Genomic DNA, 14,143 nt, shown 5'->3' with positions numbered 1-14,143 from the left:
CAATGAATCATATTCTTTTTAATCTTTTAAAAAACAAGTAAAAAATGGAATTCTTTTAATTTTTTGCTTGCTGAGATTATGGTTGTTTGAATGTGGCATCCCTCTGGGGTTGGGCGTCCCAACTTCTATAGGGTTCCATACATTTTTACACAGTGCAGCCATGTATGTTTATATGTTACCTGGATAAAGTGAGAAAATAAATGAACCAGTAATAGCATCAAAATAATATTCCTACCCTCCTGTTCATTTTTCAAATTAATAAATGTTCACTAGCAACCTGGTCATTAAAACCAGAACCAAAATGTGCTATTAGGAGTTTTTTTTAAACAACTAAGTAAAGAGTTTTAACATTGAAATTCTTATTTTCTAGAACTAAGTTTTATTGATGCATTGTGCCTTATGCTTAATTATATAAAATTACTTTCCTTAAAAATAAAAAATAAAAACTTCTGAACTGAGTAGGCTTTCAAGATAAAGTAACCTTCACTTTTTCTGACCCTTGAATTTACCAGACAAGCCTACGAACAGTGACTAATTTAATTAATTCTGGGGCAATTAAAATCAAATGGTTTATATAAGATCTTAAAACAATTTGAAATGTGTTCATCATATCTTTTAAGGTTAACTTGGTCAAATCATGCACACCGCTACAGAGGCTACACAGAATCCATATTTAATTTATTCTAAACACACCATTATATCTTTCTCTTTCTAAATATCTACAAATATCGGTAGTGTATTAGCCTATTAAGATCAGAATACTGTGAATGATCTGGTATATTATAGTTATTGCTCTAATACAAAGCAAGAGCTTTTGGTATCACTTGTAATTGGATGTCATTTTCTATTGTATTAAACAACGAATTATTGGATGAGGTCTTTTCAGTTATAAATATAATGATAATGTTTGTTTAATGAGCTACAAATCTTTTTTATTTTAATTCCATTAAGATTAAGACCTCAGTTTTCAGTGCAATGAATTGGTTCCATTAGAAATAAAGAAGTACATAAATCTTAGTACTATAAGCTGTGGACAATAACAAAAGTTGCATTGCCTCTACAGATCTATTCTTGTCTCAGCTGAATAATCTGAATAAAATTTTCACAAATTCAGATGAATATAATAAAAGCTATTGCTCTATTAATAAACTGGCATAATGGATTAAAAATTTTATCATTTGGTTATCACAGAAGCGGCAATTTGAACGTAATGATTAAACTTTATGTTCTCTTCTACTTCCTTTGAGAAAGTAATTTTATCTCAGATGCATTAAAATAGTAGTCTCAACTGGGGTGATTTTGCCTATCAGAAGATATTCTGCAACGTTTGGAAACATTTTTGTTGTCACAAGTGGGAGATGCTACTGGTAACAGCCAGGGATACTGCCAAATATCTTACAAAGTAGAGGAAAGGCCCCTACAGCAAAGAATTATCCTACCTAAAATGTCAATACTGCCAGAATTGAGAAACCCTGCTTTAAACCAGTGACTGTTAACCAAAATGAACTTTGAGAAGAAAGTCTGAATTGTTTCCTAAGACTTTTGGGGTACAAAAATCCCTGATATTTACTTGTTAATGGGAAATAATATTTCAGAAATCAGGGGTTCCTATGCTGCAAAACTCCACAAATCATTCTTTTGATGTAACTGAATTCTTACCAAAGCAGGCAATGTTCCCATCTAGTCCTATGTATTTTAGATCATATCTGGCAGCTTCATTTTCAATGGGCTCATTTTCTGACTTGTCATCCATAGCAAATATATCCTTTTGTCGGAATTCTGCGTTGTCATCAAAGTTTATCTTGGCATCAAAACAGACAACTAAATAAAATGAAAAAGGAATGTACATGAATATCTTTTAAGGATCTACAAATTAAGTTCCCCAGGAGAGGAGGCACGAGAGAAAAAAAAAAAGGTATGAAAGGTATGATACTGTCATTCTACCTCATGACACAGGCAGCAGAAGCTGTTATGGCTTTCTTAACCTTAATTTAAACTTTAGAACTACAAAGACAAACATGACACGGTCCCTGTTCTCAAGGTCTTACATTGTAATAGAGAGCATAGTAATTTATATCTGTTTGTCTCTTTTCAATAAAATAACAATATAACTTACCATCACCCATTAAAAGGTACAGATTGCCATAGATACATACAGGTTTGATTAGCTATTCTTATTATATTTCTAATTTTTAGTATTTAACTACTGTTCATCACGTTCCCCTTCCATACAAACAGAGACTAAATAATGATGCTTAATCCTGCTGTCGTCCTTTGTCTTTCTTGAAATTTTTCTTTAATCAGTATCCCCATTAATATTTCTGAAAGATATAGTAGAAAGAACACTGGGTCAGAATCAACAGTTTTTTATTTGATCTTTAACTAACTGTAACCTTGATATAAATAAATAAATAACCAGCCTATTCCTCTCTGGGCCTCGGTTTTCTTATTTGGAAAATGGAAATAACAATCCCCAGACTGCTGATATACTTACTTTGGGGTCTGCTAAAACAAAAACCATTATCTTAATGTGGGTATGATATGACTCCTTTAATTTGAGTTATAAAACACTAAAAGACCAAGACTGGTCAGATACAATAGAAGGTTGCCAGGCACTATCAGCACTACTGTCTCCACTCTCTGGTGCTGGTATAAATTTTTCAACTCTCTCAGTGCCCAAGGGCCTTGGACATAGTGAAACTCGGTGATGACAATGGTCCACAGAGTGCTTTGCTTTCCTTGATTTACAGGAAATCTTCTATATGTACAATCAAGGAGAGAGAGCAGTGCATTGAAGTGGCACACTGGTTTCTGGGATTTGAAGCCTCTTGTTTATATCCCTTATGGTAGAAATTAGTTATCTATGATGACATTCCATCATAACCTTCTTTTACTTTACTTGGGATATTGACAGGCAGGGATCTTTGATCGAGAATTTAGAAATGTTTCCCATTCTCCTCTAGCATTACAGAGAGGCACCTAATTCTTAAAAAGGAAACAACCACCCAGGAATTTCACTCAAAAGCAATGACTATTGCCTGTTAATACCATATGCTTCCTATTAAAATAAAATATTGTTACCTTATAATATCCAGAGGTTAAAGACCTTAGGTAGAGGTTTTTCCCAAGGACCTCTCTACCATAATAACTAAGCACTTTGATACAAATCTGTGCAGAACTGGCATACAAGAATACTCAGCATAAATAAAAGTCTAAACCACGAATTACTTAAAGTAGCACTGACTGACAAGGGAGAATCTCACATGGAAGTTACTATCTGCCTGAGTCTTTAGTCTTGCCACAAAATGTCTAACTGCTTTACCCACACACTTGAATATATGGAATAAATGAGTAATTACTTTCCAGAATACTGAAATCTTAATTATACAATTAAGATTATTGTATCTTACAATAATCTTAGAATAGATTACAATTATCAAAGGAATTGGCCAATGTTCTCTGCTTGCTATAATGTCTTTTTCTCAGCAGTTAATAACCGGTATAATAATCAATAAAAAAAGCAACTTCATTCTTGGCTTTCCACATACATTTTAATTAATCAGTTACTAACTGTAGCTCCTCCATTACTCATTGGCAAGACTACTTATAACTGACACCTTTGAAATGAATGGGCAAAGACTATCAAATTGAGTTCCTAAGTGAAGAGTTTCAAATAAAAGAATTCTTGGTCAAGATCAATAAACTAGTAAATCAAAATAGGTCCAGGCTGATCTTTGCCTCTTACAAAGACTACAATTATAAGCTACTTGAGAGACAGCATAATTAATGGATATGCATGCAAAGTTCAGAAGGCAGTTCCAACTAAATGCCTGCAAAGCCAGATTTTCAAAAGATGCTTCTTCCTGTAGTGTGATGTATATGCCAAGTACAGAAATGAGTTCACTATTTGGGGGCCATGTTCGGAGAACTTTAGAGTTTAACCAGAGCTTGAAGATGGTTACTAGGAGATAAAAATATATCTATAGGGAGGAATAAAGATGTATCTACAAGTATCATACTTCTGGGATAAAAAGTGTATCTATAGTGGTCCCTTGCCAATTGCCAATTGTTCTCTCTTTGTAGAGAAAAGTATATGACATACCCAGTCAATATATGTATGTCCAAGGGCTTTGAGAAGTTAAAAACACTACATAAATAAGAAGTAAATAAGACTTAGGAGTTAGAAAGGTAATCCAAAACTGAATTATCATTCTCAAAGCCTAAATCATTTTGGAGGGTGGCAGGAGGCAAGAATAAGGAGGTACATGGACTGTCTTAGACACATATTCGTTTTACTTGCTTAATATTTTAAAAGTAGTCCCGAAGATACAAAGTGCTTTCCTGCCTTCCTATCTCAGTTTATAATGTTGTATCATCTGGAAATTTTTTTTTGAACTTGATCTTTTAATATACTCCAGCATCAAAAACACACAGGTATGAATTAGAACTCTGGCACTTCCTAGTCAGGTAGCCAATCACCTCTCTTCGGCTCAGTGGCCTTGTCTATAAAATGGTAAGCAGAGTATTTTCTGCTGCATGGTGTTGCTGGAAGGAGAGAATGTATACAAAGCACTTAGCTTCACAGACAATTGGCACTCACTGGTTATTAACATTACCATTGCCATCCTCTACGTGCACAGTGCTTTCTTATACTCAGAGCTTCCCACTGTTGCACCTCAGGCTATACGATTCTCCTCTCTTCCTCTCACAAAAAATGACCTGTACTTTGTTCCATTCCCTTATAATCCTAGACTTCCGTTTAGAATAAATCTAAACTAATGCTTACTGGAGTTTACATCTGTTTAGGTTACCTAAATTCAGAATACCTAAAAATTTTCCCACAGGAAGGATTTTAATGGTTGGCATTTCAGGCTCTGTAATTGATAGAGAAGGAAATTTCTGTCTAAAATCTGCGGGTGAAAGCCATGCCTTTGTTGGCCCTCAAATCAATGCCACACCTTTACGTACGACCTAAGTCTTATGTAAAACTTGGTATAAAACGGCCCCAAATGAGAATCTAAGTAAGAATATGGCAAAGTATGTCCCTCCAATCACCTCACTATTTCTGTAAATATGGTTTTATTGGAATGCAACCACATCTATTTGTTTATGTATTTCTATAGCTGATGTCCCAAGACAGTCCCACTGCAGAGAGTAGTTGCAATACAGACTACATGGTCCTTTGCAGAAAAAGGTTGCCAATCCTGGATAAGTCACAGTTCTTGTCACATTTGTATAGAATAGCTTCAGGTATCACATTAATTAAAGTGAAGGAGAAACTTCGAAAAGTGCATCCTACTAGCTTGAAAAAAAAGAGTATAACAAACAAAATAAACAAAAACTTGCAGCTTGCACAAAAGGAGTAGATTAATCCCTGAATATTGATTGACTCATATGTTTATTTCCCCCCTGTAAGTCCCCTCCAAGTACACTTTTATAGCTGGTGTGTTAAAAAATTGATTGATGTCCATGTCAACAGCAGGGCAATAAAATAAACTTGCTTGCTCAAACCTTAGCTTTTACATTTAATAAAACAACAAACTATGGTAAAATGTATTTTTGGAGGTGCTGAGCTTGGTTCAGACATTGAAATTTTCAATGTCACATTAATGAAACCTCAATTCTTTAGAAAATTCAACTTGAACAAAGGCCATTCTGTGTACAAAATGGGTGAAAAAACATACCTATTAATATTTATAAAACAATTTTCACCATCAAAAGCACATTGTTACATGCTTGATAGATTATACAAATGAATTTTCCTTCTGAACAAATATCAAAGAAAGCTGCAGTACTTATATTCATAGGGTGTTTTTGTTTTGTTCAGTGGTGTGAGATTCTGTGAACCACTAATTCAACAGCTTCCATGAAGAACATGACTGGCAGTTAGCGGCCTCTGACCCTAGAGTTTTAACAGAAGAATGTGCCACAGAATTAAACAAAAGAAAAATACATTTCAGAGGGCAGACTCACAAATAAAAGAAACATAAAACCAGCAAGAAGTAAGATTGTCATAATTAGTTTGAAAAATAATCTGTCTTCAAGCAATGTATTGCATTTGATTTGTGATAAATAACCATAATGTGCTATTGAAATGTGCTTTGCCAAGGTGGTCTTAAAATGCTGATACTTTCAAATTAGTCCCACTTTCCATTAAATATTGATGTTCTAAGAGTTGTATACATTTTAGAACTTTTTTTTAGTTGCTGCAAAAAGAGAAAATAGATACAAGGAGGGAGGTAGATTTGGGGATGGGGGGAATTGAAAGTGTTCTTGAAAATAGTCTTGTGCATAAAGAGAGAAACAGAGAGAAACACCCACCAACAACATGGGCACTTGCTAACACAAAGCAACAGGGTGGTTATTTAGGGAAATTAATCTGAAGCAAGAAAGGGATTTGATGTGCCAGTTAACTTTAATCCAGCCTTAATCCTCATGGAATATTGGTGAGATACTCAGTTTTGGATTGGGTTTCATTCCTTTAGCTCAGTTAATTGATTTGTGCTCCAACTGATGAAGATGCCTTAGAACAGGAATTCTTAATCTCGGGACTACTGACATAATGGGGGAAGAGGGTGCTGTGCTGTGCACTGTAGGATGTTTAGCATCATCCTTGGTCTCTATCCATTAGAAACAAGTAGCAATCCAAACCCCAAGTTGTGACAAACAAAATAGGTATTAACTAGACTCACTGTGGTGATCATATTGAATCATTATGCTATATATCTGAAACTAATATAATGTTATATATGTCAATTATATCTTAATAAAAAAATGTCTTCAGACGTTGCAAATATCCTCTGGGGGGCAAAATGTCCATTCTCCCCATTGAGAAACATTATTTTAAAGACACCAAAAAAAGGAGTCTGTATGCACAAAGATCTGGCTGACAGTGGGAAGAAATGAAATAAAATGTGCAATATCACAATGGCTTTCAAAATGAATGAATGAATGAATGAATGAATGAATGTATAAGTAGATAAATAATGATAAAGAAAACCTTCCCTCTAACTCAGTCACAGTTTTAATGAATTAATTCTGGCAATGCAATTGGACAAGCAAGGAAAACAGTGAATTTTTCTTTGACTAATTAACAGTTTCCTTTCATTTCAATAAAAGTTAGGCTCATTCTGGTAGATATGTTTTGATTCAGTGTCTCTTTTTCTATTAAGAAACTGCCTTTCTCTTATACCATATAATTCCAGCTCAGTGACTGGTCTAAGTATAAACATGTGACCCAAGTGGGACCAATCATTTGAAAAGACTGCTGTGGTTGCTGGAGGAGAGATGAGAACTAGGAGTCATATTTGCTGCCTCCAGAGGCAGGAGGGCTGGAAGACCCAAGAATCCCTGATTCTCTTCATGTTTCAAGCCAGTCCACTCTTTAGACTTCCCTGTTATATGGGTAAAATAAGTCCCCCTCACTCAACCGGGGCCTTTTTAACAAAAACTAGGCTCATGTTGGTTTCCATCACTAATAACCATTAAAATCCCAATAGTCACTAAACTCCATGACAGTCAGTATTGTCAAATTATAGTCTTTGAAACAGATTATTAATGATATTGGAAAAAATAGTTCTTAGACTGCAGTTCTTTCTCCACATCAAAAATTTCCCATGGGTGACCTCACAGTATAGATGTTATCAAAGCCATTGCTCTTCATTCAACCTAGTTATCACCTGTTGTACAAAGTTATCATCAATCACCTGGATTTTTAAAATATGTTCTTCAACAAGCAGTGGAAGACTGAAGAAATTCTCTTACAAAGAGACTCTACAATAAGTTTAAAGTAAAAATGTTTGGTGTGATGCCAAGCTCCTTAAACTTCTAAATTAAAAGAGTAATTGTTAAATCAAAGTTTTAATGTAAAAGGTTATATATTCTGCTATTACTGATATAAGTGAAAAAAATAAATATTAAGATTATCAATATTGCTAAGATATAAATGACTGCTCTTACAGCTCCTAAATAAAGAATTGCTTAGGGGATTGTGACAATGATGAAGATCAATTTGTACATTTGGTCATTAATCACTGTTTCCTAATTGGGTTTAATTTGACTACTGCTCATTAGAGTTATAAACCAACACACTCATTTAATTGTGATTATAATTCAACAGCTGAACTTTTATGGTACAATGAACAAATTAATAGCTAAAGATAATTTTGCTCTTAAAAATATCACATAAGATGTTTTAATGAACTGTATACATGGAATATATTTTATGATGATTCCTTCAAAAAAAGGTCAAGAATTTTTCTTTCTCTTAATATTTAAGAAGAAATCTTCGGATTTCATAAGTTTTATAAACACCCTTTATGAAAAGGTTCTCATATCCCTATTCTCTGCTGTCAGACTACAATCTGTGACTGTCAACTTCCCAAAGGACTGAATGAAAATAGTAGTAAAGCCTGACTTTTATCCCACTCCATGACTGAATTTCCATTTTTTTGAATATGAAATAACTAGGTTGCTTGTGCATACTAGTTTAAAAAGCAATATATGGCCTGTAAGAACTTATATTGAACTTCTTTCTCTTTCATTTCTTGGATTTAATTATCAGTCGCTCAATGCAGAATAAATTTTGACTGATAGTGCTAAACCAAAGACTACTTTTAGATCGCTTGGGTGAAAGCAAATTAATAATTTAAGAAGGAAAAAGTAGAAAAGAGGGCAGGTTACTATTACTCAGCCTGGCATATCAGAATCAACATACATACTGTAATGAGAAAGACATGGGTTCAAATCCCAGCTCCAGGTCAAATCTAGCTGCTCATAGGGTAGTCACATTAATTTTTCAATCTCCTATAAAATGGAGATAACTCCTAACTTTGCAAGGTTGCTGTGAGTAATAAAAAAGAAAATGTAAGTAATAAAAAAATATATTAAAAGTTTATCATAGTGGCTGGCATAAGAGTTTAAAAAGTTTTCTTCCCCATCCTTTCTTCACTATATGAGATGATTTCACAGACAGATGAAATTTTAAAAGTATTTATGAATAAGGTAGCTTGTTTATAAATGACCTACCACAGATTTTTTATCTGGTGGTCACTTGTGTAAACCATGAAATATATTATTTTCAATGGCTTCCTAAACATGAGCTCTTTTCCTATCCTAATTTGAAATATTTAATAAAACAATAGCAACAACAACAAAATAGACAAACAGATGAAATCCGTATCTTTCCTGGAATACTGTTGTACTACTTGAGAAGAGGAACTACATATTATGAATGTCAAGGACTAGCTGATTTTGTATCTGACACTGGATGCTTACACAAACACCAGTCTCCTCATTTTGAGAACTACCCTACAAGATAGTTATCATTTTTATCACCCTTTTCTATTAAAACAAAAACAAAAGCAAAAACAAATCAAGAGACTTAGCCTAGATCTGTAGCGAGAACACGGCAATTCCATAATTTGAACAGTGGCCCCTCTGTAAAACACTGAATCATCCAGTTTGGTCTACAACTTGGTTGTATATGCACATAACAGATTACCTCGTTAACCAATCTAATGGCAAATCCCCCTTTACTGACTTACCACAACATTCTAGGCAAAGAGACTAGCATGTAAGACATTAGGGGTGAAATGGACCAAAAAAGATAAGGTTCATGGAACTTACTTTCAGTTATCACTATCTTATCCACCTTTTCTCCCACCCCTACCCCCAAACACATGCACATACACAAGCTTTTTCAATCAAATTAATAAGAACTTATTGAATAATTGCTGTATGCAAGACAAAGTGTAGTAGTAGTAGGTCCTGAGATATAAAACAGTTATAGTCTACAAGTACCTGATGGATATAAAAAACCTTCCCCACAAAAAGGCCTCCTTCTCCCACCTGAAGCAGAAGCTGGTAATCAAGTAAGGTGAAAGAGGTGGACAGTAGGGCACTAAGAACTTCACCATGATGATGGAACTCCAACAGCGGACACAAGGTGAATTTATATATATTTAAGTAAACTAAAAAGCTTCAAGCGGTTCCAATTCCATAAAAGCAGGTACATTCATTACACCCAAGTGCAGTGACTCCTGTTTCCACTCAAATCTTTACCATAGTGATGGGCCTTGAAAAAATAAGAGGATGCTGGTAGATGGATGTTTCTAAACAAAACATAAGTAGCTTCCTCTGAGGCTTGGCATTTGCCTACAAACAAACTCAAGTGCTGAAATGTTCAACTGCATCATGGGGACATTTGAAACTATGGTAGAAATTAAAATACTGAAAGGAATTAATGCAAAGCTGCGGTCTTTTGTACAATTTAATTTATAGTTTGCATGAATAATTATATTCATTTGTTTTCTCTCATTTATTTTTTTTACCTTGTCCTTCTGGAGTTTCACCAAAGGGATTCACTTCCACCTGAGTAGCATCAATTTTCAGGAAGAGATTATACAGCTTCTTAATTTGATCTGCAGCCTAAATGCGATCAAGTGAAATGAAATTACACCAAAGCAGTAAACGAACACTTATTTTGTTGGATTAATGAAACCTTCAAAATAACAAGTTATGTCTTTATTTTCAGTTAGGTTTTCTGAAGGAAAAAACAGAAAAGCATAATTATTTTAATTTCTACTGCTATTCATTAGAAGGAATTGCTCAACTTTCCTCTAGACACCAGAAAAGACCATTATCAAGAAAACAAAATATTTTCAGTACAGCCTAAAAACGCTGTTAATCTTTGTAAATTATCATGTCCCTATTAGCTGAGTTATGCCATGATATGAGTTACAATCATTAATACAAACGATTTCTATTTAAGTAAAAGGTAAATATGATTTTGAGAGTTTATAATGACTAGGTTTTCCTAATTATGCTGAAATAAAACAGTTATCATATTCATCAATCCAAACCTATAATCTGTTAAACAACAATTACTGAGTATTTAATGGAAATTGTTGCAAGAGAGGAAGATTGAGGTCCTAAACAGTACAGTTACTGAACAGCACATTTCAAACTGAAAACAATTTGTCCCATAAACCACAAAGAGTAGGAATATCCAAAGTTTCCTGGACGTGATGCCCTGACTTCATTTTTCTTGCTCTGTTTGAAGTTTACTCATTCATTCATTCTTTTCAACCAAGATTTATTAACTGCCTATATCATAACATGCTGGCATTGTGTGAACTGGGGCTAGGGGAAGACATCATAAATGAGGCACGATACCACCCTAGAAACCTCATACCTATGGTGTACAGAGCCTGTGATGCAGAACAGCAAGACTGTGCAATCATGGCTGAATGTTGGCTATCAGTCTCATTCTCGGCTCCATCTTATCTCCTAGCCATGATTTTCCCTTTGCCAACATAAACAGCTTTATCCCATCTCTACTCTGTATATGAGGGAGCTGACACTTGTAGGCTGAGTTTCCAAGGCTCTTGGGCCAGCTGCTTCCAACTTAATTCAGCCAATGGGAAGCAGCAGTGGGAGACAGGAGGTGGGAGGAAGGCAAAAGCTGGGGTATTTCTTCCCCTCTCTTTCTGCCTTGTGTAGCATCTCCTCCTCTGACTTTAGCTCCCACCAGAGAGGCCCACCAGAGTTCTACCTTCTGTATCCCAATACAGAACACCACCGCCTTATTCCTTGTTCCTCAGTCACGCAGTTAGCCACAATTACATGTTGCTATTTAGCTCTACATTGCCTCTCTGTCCACTCTGAAAGGTCTCAGCTCTACACATATCTATGTATCTATGTAACCAATTCCTTAGAATAAAGTCTCTCTGGCGTAAATACTGAGAATGGTTTCTTTGTCCCAGTACTGACTGAAGAATTCCTGGAGATGTAATTCATGTTATCTTAATTTATTTTATATGTAGTTGTAAACTTCCTAAAATCGTAATTTGAAACCCAGTGGACATAAGTAAGCAAACATACATAATAAGTTAAGACTAAATATTTTTTAATATTAATTTTTTTCTGGTTCGATAATACATGTACATGATACAAAGTCCCCAAGGCACACAAAGGGTTTTCTCTGAACCTTAACTGGACTCGCTGCTCCCCATCTCAACTCTTGCAGCAGTCACCTTATTAGTTGTTGCCACACTGAGAGATATTCTATACATATGCAACTATGCATACATATTCTTCGTTCATCTTTTTTAAAAAAAACAAATCTGCTTCTATGCCTTCATAGAATTTGAAGAGCCTTCATTAGCAGTGCAAATAAAGCAATCTTATTCTTTTAAATGGCTGCATATCTTATTATATGGATGTATCATAATTCATTATTTTACCTATCTTTAATAATAGCCATTTGGTTTCCAATAATTGGACATTCCATCAAATGTTGCCTTACCTATCTTTGTATGTATATCATACATGTGATTAAACATCTATAGGATACATTTCCAAGAGTGGAGCAAAAAAGTTGTGGGCATTTTAATAATAAAAGATTATCATAAATTGTTCTTGGTAGAAAGTGTCAATAATCTCCCCTCCTACAAACCAGGATCATAGAGGCTGTTGTTCTAATTCACGATCATTACCTATCTGATCTTTGCCAGTGTGTTAGGTGAAAAATGGGTATTTCATATATAGTTTTGACTCGATCTTATTAAGGAATGTTTCAGAATAATTCCATGAGCTGAAGAAACATTTGTATTTCTTTTTCTATGACTTTCGCTCATTTTTTTTTGATACTTTAGTCTTTTTCTTATTATTTTATAAGAGATGATTTTATATGAGGGAAATTAGCTCTTCATCTAATAACAAATGCAAATACTTTTCTCTTTTAATGTTTACCTTTTATCCATATTTTTGTTACTTCTGCCACATGGGAATTTGATAATAATAATGTCCCTCTTTTATAGCTTCTGACTTATTGTAAGACTTCAAAATGGCTGGTCCCACTCTGAGAGTATTAAAACAATCCTCCCATTATTTTTTCAAATACTCTTTAAGATTTCCTTTATTTAGCATTTATTTTTTTAATCCAAAAAGATTTTGTGTTACAGTGCAAAGCTGATAAGTAACACACTATCGAATATTTTTTTGTACTTTTAGAGATCTTCTAGATCATCAATTTGAGCTTGCAATTTGAGCTGCATGAGAGAGGCATAATGTCTATTCCTGGACACTGCGACACCTACTATTACTTATACAGCCTCTGCACAGAGTTAATACTCAATAAATATTAGTTGAATTAATGACTAACTTAATAACAAAGAGACAGTACATAATAGAAATAACTTCTTGGTGCATAAATATATAAGAACTTATCCCAACTACTTAAATCTTTTTATAAAAAAATATGCATAACATAAAATTCACTATCTCAATCATTTTTAAGTGTACAGTTCAACGTTGTCAATTATATTCACATTTTTGAGCAACCAAGCTCCAGAACTTTTTTATCCTGCAAAACTGGAACTCTATACTCATTAAAAGACTCTCCCTTCTTCCCTCCCCCAGTCCACTTTCTATAACTATATATTTGAATATTCTAGATATCTCAAACGGAATCATACCTATTTGTCTTTTTCTGACTGGCTAATTTCACTTAGCACAATGTCCTTCAGGCTCATCTATAGTGCAGCACATGTCAGAATCTCCCTCTTTTTCAAGGCTGAAAACCTTCTATTTTATGTATATACCATATTTTGTTTATCCATTCATTTGTCAGTGGACAGTTGGGTCACTTCAAAACTTCTTAAGCCTATATCAACCTAGCTTAGAATAAAACCTGAATTTTCTGCACATTAATGTCATTGTAATTACACATCAACACAGCATTGGGGGGAGGGGAGGTTATTCACTATTATAATTATTCTCGTACAAAGAGAAACAATAAATGGATTTTGAGCAGGATTAGATTTGTGTTGTAAGATCTACAAGGGAGAACCAGCCTGGCTTGGAGACAGAATATGCCTTATTCCAGAGGCTATACATTAAATGACTATAAGGGCTGGGTAGGCAATGCATCAGTCTGACCAGGTGTAATAATAGGAAATGGCAGGGCCTGTGGCAAGTTGAAATTAGCTCCCCCGCTTCCTAAATATGTTCAAATTTTAAAAAGAAATTAAACATTAGTCAAAAAAAAAAAACATAAAACATTCTGCTTAGTAACTTACAATCAGCCAGTTTGCTACTGCTATCTACTTCTTCAGTTCATAACCATACTATAGAGAAAATT

General features: G+C 34.4%; 1 protein-coding gene across 2 annotated transcripts in view; it reads right to left on the bottom strand.

Annotated features, from left to right (window-relative positions):
• Positions 1-14,143, bottom strand: part of SUCLG2 (succinate-CoA ligase GDP-forming beta subunit) — a 250,538-nt gene that overhangs the window by 100,219 nt on the left and 136,176 nt on the right. For both annotated transcript variants that reach the window (XM_015593808.2, XM_025050706.1), the window contains exons 7-8: positions 10,332-10,428; positions 1,660-1,821 (exon numbers count right to left, since the gene is read on the bottom strand). In XM_015593808.2, coding sequence (XP_015449294.1) covers positions 1,660-1,821; positions 10,332-10,428 — 259 coding nt within the window. The remainder of the gene's footprint in view (positions 1-1,659; positions 1,822-10,331; positions 10,429-14,143) is intronic.

Source organism: Pteropus alecto, unplaced genomic scaffold (genome assembly GCF_000325575.1).
Source record: "Pteropus alecto unplaced genomic scaffold, ASM32557v1 scaffold75, whole genome shotgun sequence".
Taxonomy (NCBI): domain Eukaryota; kingdom Metazoa; phylum Chordata; class Mammalia; order Chiroptera; family Pteropodidae; genus Pteropus; species Pteropus alecto.
Note: the sequence above shows the minus strand (reverse complement) of the source record. Positions and strands in the feature narration are given on the sequence as shown.